The sequence below is a fragment of the Pelophylax lessonae genome, assembly GCF_965119305.1.
Source record: "Pelophylax lessonae genome assembly, chromosome: 6".
Classification (NCBI taxonomy): Eukaryota; Metazoa; Chordata; class Amphibia; order Anura; family Ranidae; genus Pelophylax; species Pelophylax lessonae.
Genome location: NC_138773.1, coordinates 280,113,238 through 280,128,981, shown reverse-complemented (window position 1 = coordinate 280,128,981; position 15,744 = coordinate 280,113,238). Strand labels below are relative to the sequence as shown.

The 15,744-nt window shown below is 42.1% G+C and overlaps 1 protein-coding gene across 1 annotated transcript in view; it reads left to right on the top strand.

Annotated features, from left to right (window-relative positions):
- The window catches only part of LOC309558300 (protein mono-ADP-ribosyltransferase PARP15-like), a 78,882-nt gene that overhangs the window by 42,526 nt on the left and 20,612 nt on the right, over window positions 1-15,744 (top strand). Inside the window, exons 6-9 of the mRNA XM_082261356.1 lie at window positions 2,654-2,716; window positions 3,721-3,897; window positions 14,267-14,439; window positions 14,602-14,647. Of these exons, the coding sequence (XP_082117482.1) occupies window positions 2,654-2,716; window positions 3,721-3,897; window positions 14,267-14,439; window positions 14,602-14,647 (459 nt within the window). The remainder of the gene's footprint in view (window positions 1-2,653; window positions 2,717-3,720; window positions 3,898-14,266; window positions 14,440-14,601; window positions 14,648-15,744) is intronic.

Genomic DNA, 15,744 nt, shown 5'->3' with positions numbered 1-15,744 from the left:
TCTGTGTTACTGTAGGTGTGGATTCTCTCCGATTGCAACTCTAAAGCAAGAGGTGTTTGAAAAAGCTAAGAGTGGTGCAGATTTTAATGTTTTTCAAAGTGATCTCTCAGAAAAATAAAGCATGGAGACATGTATGATTGGTTGAGCTTGCTTTGAATATTAAAAATTAAATAGCATTTTCAATTTGTGGTGCTCAGATGCAGTTTAGTTCCACTAATCATGGTTGTAACACAGATCAACGTTTAACAGGTCCTGTTGATCAGACTTAGGCTGGAGGCTCTAACTTCACTTTATAGTTAGTTAATGCCAGGTGTGAAGACTAAAGGATTGTTGCAGTGCATTTCAAGGAAACCTTAAGCCCCGTACACACGTACCGATCGGGCTGTCGTGTCTGTTGAAAACTGCAAAAGACTGCACACAAATTTTGTCGGCCAACAACAGCCGACTGCAGAAGTGATGTCATGTGATGGTTAACTTTCCGTGTGTTTTTCTTTTCTGAGCATGCCCAGTCTTGCAAATCTGCTGATTGTCGGCCGAATTCTGTACTGACCGGCGAACAATCGGCCATTCTGGTGTTGGCCAACAAAAATTTTAATGTCTACACGACAGATTCTTTTCGGCCGAAAGTGCACTGTCGGCTGTCGGAAGCATCATACTAACAAGCCTACAATCGGCGGATCGGTCGTCGGCCGAATATTTACGGCCGACAATCGGTACGTGTGTACGGGGCTTTACAGATGGCAATGGAGAACAAGATCCAGAAGCTTAAGGCCCCTTTCACACATCGGTCCGTTTGTCCATTTTTCATCCATCCGTTGACGGATGAAAAACAGACATCAATGCATCTCTATGTAAAAACGGATGACAACGGATGATCATCCGTTAACATCCGTTTTCATCCGCTTCCGTCAATGTCCGTTTTTTGGAACGGACGAATGCCCTATTTTTCATAGGTCAAAAAACGGATCGGATGAAAAACGGATGTAAACGGACAAACGGTCCGTTTTTCATCCGTTTTTTCATTGGTAGTGGATGTAAAAAAAAAAACGGATAAAAAAACAGATGAAAAAAACGGATGAAAAACTGATACATTTTGACGTGACTGAACTGATGAACTGAACGGACAGTATGTGTGAAAGGGGCCTAAAGTATAACTAATGGCAAAACTTTTTTTTTTTTTTTTTTAGTTTTGGATGGCATAGAGAGGGATTAGAGCACTTGTCAGGTTTTTTTTTTTTTTTTTTTGCTATCTGTGCCCCCATTAAGGAGATTCACCCTCTCTATTTGTCCTGTTTACCATTATCATTAAAAGTGAAAGTAACCGAAAATCCCAAATTATGGGATGTCCCCAGAAAAGTAATAGAGGGGAAATCTTCCATTGGGGACACTAGTTCTGGTGACCTGGGAGTTCCCGAGCAATTCTCCTAATTTGTAAGGATTTCTTCTAACTTCATGTTTGGCTATGGGACAGGAAATTAAGGGAAATCTCCCCAATGGGATACGGATGGCCCAAAAAAATCTGACAGGGGTTTAGACCAACAGCAAAGTTGCAGTGGTGAGTCTACAGCAAGAGCTCAGCAAGTCCTCTTAGAAAGTCATTTTCAAACTTGCAGAACATTTGCTTGCTATCTAGGACCAAGCTCCCAATATAATCTGTTGTGTAAATGTCCTATAGCTAAGTGTTTTCCAGTATTTTGGTTTTATAGTATTTCCAATACTTCATAGCTTCGTAAACCACAACTTTTGCATTGTTTAGATCAGGAGTCTCCAAACTTTCTAAACAATTGACCAGATTACTGTCCTTTAGTATTTTGGAGGCCTGGACTGTGACCATCGTAAGTATAAAATGGACTATAATGTCAGTGGTAGTATGAACTTAGCACCTGTGGTCAGTAGGAAGAGGAACAACGCCTCATTGCTGGTATTGGTTAGAGGAATATTGGCCATTGTTGGTATCAGTGGGAGGAATAGTGCTTCATTGTTGGTGTAATTTGAAAAAATTGAGTTGCATGGTGACAGTGGAAGGAATATTATCTTATCATTGGTGTCATTGGGGGGAATAATTCCCCAGTTTTGGTGTCAGTGGAAGGAATGGTGCCTCATCGCTGGTGTCAGTAGAAGGAATGGTGCCTCATAGTTGGTGCCAATGGAAGGAATGGTGCCTCATAGTTGGTGCCAATGGAAGGAATACCACCGCATCATTGATGTTAGCAGGAGGAATAGTGCCTCATCACTGGTGTTAGTGGAAGTAATAGTGCCTCATTGTTGGTGTCAGTCAAAGGAATATAGCCCCATCATTGATGTAAGCAGGAGGAATAGTGCCTCATCACTGGTGTTAGTGGAAGTAATAGTGCCTCATCGTTAGTATCAGTCAAAGGAATATAGCCCCATCATTGATGTAAGCAGGAGGAATAGTGCCTTGTATCAGTGCCCCAAGGTCTGGATACAGGCAAGCAAAGGTCTACATCTTGCCCGCAGGCCACAGTTTGGAGACCTCTGGTCTAGATATTGCACTAGATTGTGTCCCACCCAGCTACTCTCTTAAAACCACACCTCAACACTCTTAGGAACTGTTCTTGAAAACCCTGGATTTTGACTGTACACCAAACAGGATTATTCCTTTAACATATTTATTTCATGCTTCCATTTGTAGGTGTTTCTGGAGCTATATTGTCAGCTGCTGGTGACGCGGTCAAAGAAGAATGCCGTAGGATCGGTAAATATAAGTTATTTATATTCTATTAACCCTATAAGGTGTGCTAACTCATGTCTAGCACACTCAGCAGCTCAAAATAAATACTCAGTAGCTCATTTTAAAGATTTAAGAGTTGCCAAAGCTTTATAGTTGCCACTTTTTAAATGCCGATAGCTCAGAGTGAGATGACTGAGTCTCAATCCTTTGGGCCATTCTGATAAAAGAAATCCACCAGGGTTTTTAGTGAAATGTTTGGAAATACAGTAATCCCCCGCTCCATCGCGGTTCAGTTTTTGCGGTACCGGTAATTCGCGGTTTGTTTTGTAATGTTATTTTACTATATAAATCATTAAAAATGAAATATTTTTGTGTTTTTCATAGCTCTTGCTCTGTCTCTCAGTATCTTTTATGTGTTTAAATGAGTTTATATTGTTTTAAAAGTGTGTTTAAAGACCTTAAAATGCTTTTACACGTACAGTGACAGTAAAAAAAACATGCCTACAATGCATTTTAATAGGGTATTTCTATTTCGCGGAATTTCACTTTTCGCGGCTGGGTCCAGAACGTAACCCCCCCAATGGAGGGGGGGTTTACTGTACTAGTAAAACTACTGCCAGAATCCACTATTGGAGGAAGCATTGGGTCTCCCTAATATGCAGATCTGCTTTTCAGTTGTGCAGACCAGCAAACAAACTTCTCTCAACACCCCCTTTACCCCTACAGTTCTATTAAAGAAATTAGCCACAAAGGTTCTGGAGGAGACAAAAACGGAAAACAATGTAAAAAAAAAAAAAAAGAGTCTATACTTTTTGAAGTTTTTTGCTGCCCCTCTAATTCGGCTGCCTTAGGCCCTTGGCTAGTATGGTAAAAAACAGTCCTGGCTATGATCAGTCTATGGAAATGTGAATAGTACCAAACTGTGGAAGGATTCTAAAATTATACAGAATTGCCTGGTGTATGTATAATACTACAACCTTTTTTGATTTTTACTTCATTTATTTTGACGGAGTGTTTCTTCTCCCCAGGAAGTATAAGTTATGACGGTGTTAAAGTAACCAGCGGTGGAAAACTTAAAGCTAAATATATCATGCATATTATTGGACCAACAACAGTGCCAGCCTATGAACCTTCTATAGACAGGATTCTGCTTGAATGCCATGAGAGCAAGTTTACCAGCCTGGCTCTACCAGCTATAGGAACAGGTAGGTGAATGATTGGTTGTTTCTGGGGCCGCAAAATCCCAATTGATCAGGGCTTGGTGGAACAGCAGAATATTATACTATAATATTATACCTCACGTGTGCTCAATTATAAACTGATCTACAGGCATAGGATATTAGAGAGTGCCAATATTCATAGCAAAATGACAAGGTCCTGACCAGTTGTCTTCAGTTGAACAATTAAAGATTCTGGATATTCAGGATTTTAGTTTTGGTGCTTTTATTGACCTACAGCATATAGCTACCTTTAAGTGGAACTTCACCCAAACGGGGAAGTTTCACTTTAAGCACTCATCCATTCTTCCCTGCCACATTTGGCATGTCATTTTTTGTGGGGGGGGCACATTTTTGCATGTCATTTTTTATGTGGGGGGGGGGGAGAGGGTACCTAGTTTTGACAGTTTTGAATTTCTCCTCTCCCCCTCCCTCCCCACAGCCTTCTGGGACACGTCACAGGTCCCATTTCATTCACATGCGCAGTGGGCAGCCGGCTGTGAAGCCACAAGCAGCACAGATGGCTGTCCACAGTTATGATGCGGGTGCCGGAACTCTTAGGCTATTTAAGGACTAGCCCGGGTGAGGACAGCTCTGGATCCATAGACAGGTAAGTGGTAAGTGTCCTTTTATTAAAAGTCAGCAGCTACAGGATTTGTAGCTGTTGACTTTTATTCTTTTTTTACAGAGTGAAGCTCCTCTTAGAAGATATTTTTAGACATATGAATATTTTTAGGAATATGAATATGAGTTACTGACAAGAAAAGAAAATTGTGTGACATCCACATAAACTTGGGAGTGGAGGTTAATTCAAAGTGGTATTAAAGTCTTGTTTTTATTTTAAAGAAAATTCCAAACATGTCATACTTACCTGCTCTGTGCAGTGATTTTCAACCTGGGACTCCTCTGCTCGGGTCCCACGTTGGCACTCCTGGCTTCTCCATCCTGCGGAGTGCCCTTACAGCAAGCAGTTTTCTATGGGGGGGGGCACCCGAGCTGAGCCGCTGCTCTTTGTGTCCATTCAGACATGGGGCTGTGGTTCGTCCTCGCCCCCTCCTTCTCCTTATTGGCTCACTGGCTGTGATTGACCAATTGGCCAAAAGCCAATTAGGAGTGTGAGTCCCCGGAGAGGCAAGGTTATCCTATACATTGCTGGATCAAAAGGGGGCTCATGTATGTATTGGGGGGGGGGGGGCTGCAGCATACAGCACACAGAAGGTTCTTTACCCTGATGCAAAGAATGAATAAAGGTAAAAAACTTGTGCCTTTACAATCACTTTAAGTGTATCAAATGCCAAAACTATTCTTACGTTTTTTTTTTTGTCGTTTTGGATAGAGTAGGTAAGGAACTAAAATATCAGTCTAAATAAACCAAATAAAGGCAAAACTTTTTTCTTTTATTTTGGATAGAGCAGAGGGGGTAATCTCTATCAGTTTTTTTTTTTTTCTGCCATTTATGTTTTATTACAGAGATTACCCTTTGCTTCCTTTCCCACAGCCGAAACAGGAAGTGAGAAGAAATCCCTGAAAATTAAGGGAGTTATTTGGGACCCCCGCGGTCACCAAAACTGGTGTCCCCATTGGAAGATTTCCCCTTTGTTACCTTTCTGGGGACAACCGAAAATGTGGGATTTTCTTCCACTTTCAATGATAATAGTAAACAGGACAACTAGAGAGGGCTAATCTCCCTAAGGCTTCATGTACAATAACCTACACTGGTATCTCCTAAACTTGAGTTAAGGAGCTGTTGGCGTTTTTTTGCCAAACCTCCTAAACTCAACTTCATAAAGGCTATGTATCAATGTACACATTTTTTAGCTTTTAGCAGGGTTTGGGAGCTGCCACTTTTAGGTGAGCTTCAACCTCCCTCTCCTAATTGTGGAAGAATTGTATTCAGGATAGGAAAAATCCTGAATGCAATTGACCGCTGACCGTGGGAACACACAAAATGTGGCAAAAGCGTGCCTCGAATTTCCCACAACCGCGGTAAATGTAGGCCAGTGTACATGAAGCCTTACGGGGGCACAGACAGCAATAAAAACTGACAGATGTTCTAATCCATCTCCACTCTATTCAAAGCTAAAATAAAGTTTTGCCTTTAGTTATACATTGCCTTGAAAAAGTACTCATACCTCTTGAAATTTTCCACATTTTGTTATGTTAAAATCAAAAACGTAAATGTATTTAAATTGAGATTTTATATGATAGACCGACACAAAGTGGCACATAATTGTGAAGTGGAAGGAAAATGATAAATGGTTTTCAAATTTGTTTACAAATAAATATCTGAAAAGTGTGGCAAGTATTTGTATTCAGCCCCCTTTACTCTGACACTCCTAACTAAAATCTAGTGGAACCATCTACCTTCAGAAGTCACCTAATTAGTAAATGCAGCTATAGGTTATAAAAAATATCCCAAGCTTTGAACATCTCACGGAACACTGTTCAATCCATCAAGAAGAGCATTAATCAAAGAAGCAGCCAAGAGGCCCATGGTAACTCTAGAGGAGCTGCAGAGATCCACAGCTTAGGTGGGAGAATCCGTCCACAGGACAACTATTAGTCGTGCACTCCAAAAATCTGGCTTTATGAAAGAGTGGCGAGAAGAAAGCCATTGTTGAAAGAAAGTCATACGGTGTCCCTTTTGCAGTTTGCAAACAGGTAGAAGAGGGTACTCTGGTCAGATGAGACCAAAACTGAACTTTTTGGCCTAAAAGCAAAACACTATGTGTGGCGGAAAACTAACACTGCACATCACCCTGAACACACCATCCCCACCGTGAAACATGGTGATGTCAGCATGTTGTGGGGATGTTTTTCTTCAGCAGAGACAGGGAAGCTGGTCAGAGTTGATGGAAAGATGGATGGAGCCAAATGCCGGGAAATCTTAGAAGCAAGCCTGTTAGAGTCTGCAAAATACTTGAGACTGGGGCAGAGGTTCACCTTCCAGCAGGACAATGGTCTTAAACATACAGCCAGAGCTACAATGGAATGGTTTAGATCAAAGTATATTCATGTGTTTAGAATAGGCCAGTCAAAGTCTAGACCTAAATCCAACTGAGATTCTGTGGCAAAACTTGAAAATTAAAAGTGCAAGTGTACCGCGCTATGGGTATACAAAGTGTGCTAAACCAAAATGCAGCTGTTCACAAATTGTGGTGATAACCAAATTTCTCAAATGCAAAACCAAAGCACAGCGCAAATAGGTATTAAACATGAATAAATAATTTCTACAATAAAATAACTCCTAAAGTGCACCGTGCAAATACTAGTGCAAATAATTGTGCAAGTTTTTGTGCAAAAAAGCTTATGTGCAAAAACATACAATGCCCCCCCACCCCCTTGTTGGGTTGGGTATAATACATAAAAAAGAGATGTGAATAAATATTGCCAATCAAAATACAATCAGTGCAATATAACTTCTCAAATAAATATTATCAAAAAAAGAGTCCAAATGAGTCCCAAGTGCTGGGACTCATTTGGACTCTTTTTTTGATAATATTTATTTGAGAAGTTATATTGCTTGATTGTGCACTTTTCTCTTGGCGCTGCAGCACTTTTTTGGGACTCATTTGGACTCTTTTTTTGATAATATTTATTTGAGGAGTTATATTGCACTAATTGTATTTTGATTGGCAATATTTATTCACATCTCTTTTTTATGTATTATACTCAACCCAACAAGGGGGGGCATTGTATGTTTTTGCACATAACCTTTTTTGCACAAAAACTTGCACAATTATTTGCACTAGTATTTGCACGGTGCACTTTAGGAGTTATTTTAATGTAGAAATTATTTATTTATTTATTCACGTTTAATACCTATTTGCGCTGTGTTTTGGTTTTGCAAAAATTGATGTTTACAGACGCTCTCCATCCAATCTGACAGAGCTTGAGCTATTTTGCAAAGAAGAATGGGCAAACATTTCACTCTCTAGATGTGCAAAGCTGGTAGAGACATACCCAAAAAACACATTCAGCTGTGACTGCAGTAAACGGTGGTTCTGCATAGTATTGACTCAGGGGGGCTAAATACAAATGCACGCCACACTTTTCAGATATTTATTTCTAAATAATTCTGAAAAACATGTATTTTCCTTCCACTTCACAATTACAGTATCTCACAAAAGTGAGTTCACCCCTCACATTTTTGTAAATATTTTATTATACCTTTTCATATGACAACACTGAAGAAATTACACTTTGCTACAATTTAAAGTAGTGAATGTACAGCTTGTATAACAGTGTAAATTTGCTTTCCCCTCAAAATAACTCAACACACAGCTGTTAATGTCTAAACCACTGAAAACAAAAGTGTACACCCCTAAAGGAAAATGTCCAAATTGGGCCCAATTAGCCATTTTCCATTCCCGGTGTCATGTGACTCCTTGGTGTTAGAAGGTCTCAGGTGTGAATGGGGAGCAGGTGTATTAAATTTGGTGTTATCACTCTCACTTTCTCGTACTGGTCACTGGAAGTTCAACATGGCACCTCATGGCAAAGAACTCTGAGGATCTAAAAAAAAAGAATTGTTGCTCTACATAAAGATGGCCTAGGCTATAAGAAGATTGCCAAGACCCTGAAACTGAGCTGCAGCATGTTTGCCATACAGCAACAGGTTTTTTTTTTTAAGTTCTTTATTGTAATAAATCAAAACAAAAAGCTATACAACATTGTACAATACACATCTTAAAATTTTAAGGAATGAGTAAACCAAACTAATGTACATATGTCAAACGAGGGTTCATATAAAGGAACCTGTACTGCAATTAAAAGAAGCCGAGGAACACAATACTAGTAGACTGATATCTGTCGTTTTGTACATACTACTAATAATATACATTACTAATACGTCCCCTCCCTAGGGAAGGAGAGGAAACAGAGGAAACACAAAGAATGAAAACAAACAGCTGTACCACTCCCTGAAATTAGAACGATCACTTATATGGCTTTATTCAGATGGCATACACGTCTCTGGAGCCTGAACCCACCTATCCCATATCTTATTATACTTGGATACACTTCCTCTATGGGAATAAATCAGTTTTTTATAGGGCAAGGTTACATTGACCTCCCGGAGCCAGTCCTGTAGAGATGGAGGTGAATCTCTCATCCAGCGGCGGGCCAAACACTTCCTAGCGAGAAACAGTGTCTCATGCAAAAACAGAGTGGTATATTTATCTATATTAGTATCAGGGGGTATTCCTAGTAGACAGAATTTCGGAACCAGGGTCAGAGGAGACCCCATGGTATCATGTAGAAATCTAACCACCTGCTCCCAAAAGCCCTGGACCTCTGTACATGTCCAGAGCAAATGGTAAAAGGTGCCACGCTCCACCCTGCACATGGGACACTGGCCAGTAGCCTCGCTACGATAGGTAGCCACCACAGCCGGTGTCAGGTAAGCTCTATGTAGAATATATAATTGAGTCAGGCGATCAGAGAGTTTCGGAGAAACCGATTTGCAGTTATCTAAGGCTTCCCCCCATTCCTTATCCTCAAGCGTCCCGATATCTCCCTCCCATTTAGTCTTGATGGCATACGCCAAGACCGTTGATTCTGGCAAAAGGAGTGCATTATACATATATGAAATAAGTTGTTTAGATTCAAAGCCCATTACCACCTCCAAGACTGGGATTACGGTCAATTCTTGAATAGGACGAGGAAATTGAACTGCGAAAGCGTGCCTAAACTGCAAGTACCTAAAATACATATGATTAGGGAGATCGTATTGCCCTTTTAACTACCTGCAAAGGGAAAAGTGGGTTTACAGGAAAAGGGGGAAATATTATCTATGGGCAGAATTTGAGATTTGTCCCAATTGATTTGTAATCCAGAAAATCGGCCAAACTGTTTAATAAGGGAAAGGGCTACTGAGAGGGATAAGTCTGGGTCAGCCAGGTACAACAGGGTATCATCTGCATACATACTAATTTTTTCTTCTAATCTTCCCACCCGGAGACCATGAATATCAGAGTGCGACCGGATCGCTATCGCAAGTGGCTCTGCTACCAGCGCATACAAAAGGGGCGAAAGGGGACAACCTTGCCGAGTACCCCTAGTAAGAGAAAACCCCTCCGATGTCCTCCCATTAGCCAGTACTTTAGCCACCGGTGCCTGGTAGAGAATCCGTACCCACCGGATGAAATTGGGGCCAAAGCCATATCCCTCCAGGCATCTCCAAAGAAAACCCCATTCTACTGAGTCAAATGCCCTTGCTGTATCTAAGGACACCACCACTCTTGAGCCAATGTTATCATGAGCAGCCTGTAGATTCATAAAAAGACGCCTCAAATTGAAGGAGGTGTTCCTGCCTGGCATAAAACCCGACTGGTCCGCATGAACAAGAGAAAGAATGACCTTGCTGAGGCGAATAGACAGGATTTTAGCCAGAATCTTGACGTCAACTTGTAACAGAGAAATTGGGCGATAAGAGGCGGGTTGATGGGGATCTTTACCTGGTTTAGGAATAAGAACAATTAAAGCTTCCCGCATAGTAGGGGGCAGTGTGTAGGATTCAAATGCGCATTCAAACATAGACAACAAGTGTGGCACCAATACCTCAGAGTATGTAGAATAAAATTCTATGGGTATTCCATCTGTTCCCGGGGACTTAGACCTGGGAATTCTAGCCATAGCCTCAATAATCTCTTCCTGCGACAGCGGGGCTTCGAGAAGCTCCAGCTGCTCGACCGACAATTGGGGAAGAACGTCCGGGGACATATACAGGGAGATCGGAGAGTCATCGGCCGGGGCTGTAGAAGTGTAAAGGTCGCGGAAAAAGTCCCGAAATCGGTCAGCCACTAACCCAGGGTCGGATACAGGAGTTCCCATTGGAGGATGAAGAGTGATCACCACCGGAGGCCTATCGTTGCAGTGTACTAGATAGGCCAAAAGTTTACCCGCCCGTTCTCCATGCTCATACAACTTTTGTTTTTGAAAAAAAAGTGTCCTACGGGCTTTTTCATACTCCAGCTGCTCCACTACCCTTGTCAGTAATTTTAATTGATCCGCACCAGTGGGTGTCGGGTCAGCTGTATACGCAGCTTCTGCAGAGGCCAAGGTTCTAATCGCCTCGGTATGCGCCTGAGCAGAAGTTGCTTTAATAGAATTAATGGTGGTCATTAATGTCGATCTAGCATGAAGCTTAAAGGTCTCCCACACTACCAAGGGGGAGGCCGAGCCAACGTTATCGGCAAAAAATTGTTGCCACCTTGCGGCCAAGTCTATCTCCTCAGGGATGAGGGGGAGCCAAAACGGGTTTAATCGCCAGGCTGGCCGAATTCGTTCACTGTGAATCCGGAGCGTAACCCAATAGGGACAATGATCCGAAAGACTGCGGGCTGAAAAGCCTGCATCCAAAAGTCTGGGGAGTAAAAAGGGGGATATAAAAATAAAATCAATACGAGACATAGAATTATGAGAGGCAGAGAAATAGGAGTACGCCCTTAATGACGGATTACAAACCCTCCAAGTGTCCAGCAAATTAAATTCCTCCATCAACCGTGCAAACCTAGTTGTCAATATCTGGGGCTGTGTGGCTCCGGGAGCAAGCAACCTATCCAAACTGGGGTTCAAGGTGTTGTTGAAATCCCCTAGCCAGATCGCTGGTATCCGTGGATGCAACACCATGAAGTCCAGGCCCTCATGCAGTATAGAAGCCTAAAACGGTGGAGGAACATAAAAGGCTAATAACAAATAAGGCTCACCATACAGCAGTACATCTAAAAACACATATCTGCCCTGCGAATCTACTAGGGACCCCCGGAGCTCAAAATGCACTGCTTTGGCAACCAAGACTGCCACACCACGGGAATGAGAAGTGTACATGGAATGGAACGTCCATCCCAACCAAGGGCGCTTCAGCGCCCTTTGAAGAGTACCTTCTAGATGGGTCTCAAGTAAAACTATAACGTCTGCCCTATGGCGTTTTAAGGCATCAAAAACAGCTGACCTCTTAAGTCTGTCCCTCATGCCCCGAACATTCCAAGTAAGAAGTTTAAGGTGCGCCATGGAGATGGATCAACATAATATCATGCAGGAGCTCCTAGGGTACCGTTCGGTTCTGATATCTAGGGAAATACATACTAAAAAAAAAAAGAAACAGAATATATATCAGTAAAAAACATGAAAAAATATGTAATTTCACTCGGCAAGAAGGGGAAAAAATAACACAGTAAAAAAATATTGCAGTACTCATTCCTTGATACATAAAAAGAAAAAACACATATTGTGACAATAAAGACATCCCAACCACCCACCCCGCCCCGCTCCTACTCCAACTAGTGCGGGCTCTTAATCCAAAAAAGAAAACTCCATCCACCCTATCAACCCGTGAAAAACCCAGGAGAAGAGAAAAAAAAAAACACACACACAAAAAAAAAAAAGACAAATGGAAGGGATCAAATACAAAGACGTGTGAGAGATATCCCTTCTGTCCCGCAGGGCGGTAGCAGAGGGATGGTTGGTGCATGTGCCTAACATAGGCAATCATATGACGAAACTTCGCTGGATAACAGAACATGTATCTAAGACAGAAAGTGAGAGACTTCAATGGCTCCGCCAAAAAAAAAGAAAAAAAAAAAGGAAAAATTTTTTACCCTCCTTTCCCTTTCCTCTTTTTTTTTTTCCCCCCTCCCCTCCTTTTTTCTTTATTTTAACCCCCCCCCCCCTCCATGGACAAAATACCCCAATAAAAAAAGGAAAAAAAAAAAAAAAAGAAAAAAAAAAAAAGGGGAAACATCCATGGGGGGGGGGGGGGGGGGGAAGGTACCAGCCACCCCACCGAGGGACCCGGGTGATACCTAAATAAGAATCTGGGTGGTCTCAAAAAAAAAAAAAAAAATAAGCAAATGTATCTTCCAGCAAAGGAGAGGAGAGAACAATCCAATAGTTTAGAAATTCAGAGATTCAGAAGATCCAACCAGGATCCAGCACGACAGGGGAGATGAGGCATGAGGCAGCCCTAACTCCGCGCCTCGAGATGTTCCAACCAGGAAATAACTGCCTCCGGATCATCGAAGAAGTGTACTCTGTCTTCGCCCTCCACACGGAGGCGGGCAGGGAATAGCATGGCATACTTAATGTTCTTTATGCGGAGCCTGCGTTTTGCCTCTATAAAGGTTTTGCGTTTTTTCTGGACATCCGCCGAGAAATCCGGGAAAATTGCAAGCCTGCTATTCCCGAAGGGGATATTGCCCTTCTCCCTGGTGAGACGTAGCACAGCGTCCCTATCTCTAAAATTTAATAGTTTGGCTATGAAAGTGCGAGGGGGGGCCCCCTGCGGCGGTGGTCTGCCGAATAGGCGGTGGGCTCTCTCCACTGCAAAGGTCGGGGAAAAAGCCGCACGACCATAAGTATTATCTGATGGATGGGCCCCCTCTGCTCCCTCAGGCAGTCCAATCATCCGAATATTACATCTTCGCAGTCGGTTCTCCATATCATCCTGTTTAATCATTAACTGAGTAACTTGGAGCTGGAGACGGTCTAAGGAGTTTTGCAGAGGTGGGAGGGAATCCTCCACAGCACTGATCCGCTGCTCAGCCTCGGTCACTCTCTCCCTCACCCTCTGGAGATCCTGTCTGATCAAGGAGATATCGGCTTTCACCTCCTCGATCTTACTAGTTAGTGAAGCCTGGCATTGAGAAATAGCCTCCAGCACCTTAGCTGTCTCAGCGCCCATGGCGCTCGTCTCCGGTCCTGCCTGAGCGCCATCTGGAGCGGGGAGATCCTTGTCCGTGCGGCGATATTTCTCAAGTTTGGCGGCTGTATCTGCCTGCTTCTTCGGTGGAGACATACTGCAGACCGTCCGGTTTCAGGTGCAGGGATGTCGGGGAGGCTATTAAGAATCTCCAAGTGCAGGATTTACAAGGTAAGGAGTGTGTATCGGCGGAGCTGCTCTCACTCGCGTCCTATCCCATGCTGCTCCAGGCCACGCCCAAATCGAATAGTGGCTCATCTTACAGTAACAGGTTTCACTCAGAACAGGCTTCACCATGGTCGACCAAAGAAGATAAGTGCACGTGCTCAGCACCATATCTAGAGGTTGTCTTTGGGACAGCCTCTGGACATGGTCTTTGGGGGGGGGGGGGGGGGTGGTTAATACTCTTGTTGGTTTTTTATTGTTTTATGTTCCCACTGGAAAGATTCACTCTCTGGATTGGTGACCATTCTCACCGGTGCAGGAAGTGATATCCCAGCTATACTTTGATGTCAATTAATTATTATTTACACAGCAATAATTAACAGGAGGCCAATTTATACCAAACTGACAAAAAGAGAATTTCGTTGAGTTTTGGATTATACATTACAAAATATGCTTTTCTTATCATTATTATTATAACTTATATTTTATAAGGCATGGCTCATGTTGACCCCGAAGCATCTATTAAGGCAATACTGAAAAGCATTTTGAATTACTTACTGGAGGCATTGGTTCCAACTCTTGAAAGAATCAGCATCATCGTCATTCAAGAAAACATTTACAAGACCTACCTTAAAGTTTTTCAAGCCCAATGCACTGAGATTCAGGTAATTATATTCACAATGATCATTCCTACCTCTGCATAGAAATATTATTAACAGATCTTGGCATTGTAAAAGCTTGGTATGGAAGTTCTATGTTCCAGTGCTTATATATGTGTATAATCTATTCAAATGTCCAACACTTATGCTTTCTATGTATTTGTTTAGGCAATTCAACGGGAGGAAAGAATTTTAGCAGCAATACAATCACAGGGTAGGTATTTAAACATATGTATAAAAAATGAATAAAGAGATTCAGGGTAAAACCTGAGCATTGCAACTATGAACCCCCCCCCTCCCAAATCCAATTGAAACTGATAATATTCAGTGGTCACAGGATGGTAACCCCTACAGCCCTAAGAAATAGTGTGTACACTTGAGTTTGACTTTTCAGTTAGGCTTGCTACTGGTGGCCCAATTACCCACCGGTTTGCAATCAATTTGAGACTGCAATGCTTATGCTCCATCTCTCCCTCCACCATTATCTTTTTTTTTTCACAATAAAGCTTTATTGTATAAAACATATAAGGTTACAAAACATATAAAGTTACAGAGTCAGTAAAGTTTAACAAAATCCCAAAGTAAAGTAATCGAGCAAACGCAAGAGTATAAACGCATAATCATAGTTACATAGCTACATAGTTACATAGTAGGTGAGGCTGAATAAAGACAATAGTCCATCCAGTTCAACCTGTGTAGGTGTGTGTGGCTGTAATCATCTCTCATACCCCTGAATGTTCTGATCCTTGAGATGTACGTCTAAGAGTCTTTTGAGAGCCACCATACTGTACTTCCCGCAGAAACCACCTCTTGTGGTAGAGAATTCCACAATCTTGAAGCCCTAACAGTAAAGAACCCCCCACGTTGCCTGAGGTTAAAACGCTTATCCTCTCATCGCATTGTATTCCCTCGAGTCCTCATGCAATCCTTTCGACTGAATAGCTTTTTTTCTATGCTGAGATCACCATTGAGGTATTTATGAATTGCTATCATGTCCCCTCTCAGGCGTCTCTTCTCCAAGGAGAATAAATCAAGCTATTGCAGACGCTCTTCATAATTAAGGTCCTCCAATCCCTTAATTAATTTAGTTGCCCTTCTCTGGACTCAAAGATATATCTGTTGCAAGAATCAATATGTGGCCCTCTGACCCTCTGCTGGCAGTAAGCAGTGGGAGTATGAGCATCCATTTTTAAAAGTGCTTTATTGGCAATTCTAACAGTCTCATGCAACATTTCCCTAGTTTCTAACTGTCTCAGCCATACCAGTAGTTGCATGTATCTAACCATCTCCTATGTCTGCTGCTTCTGACTG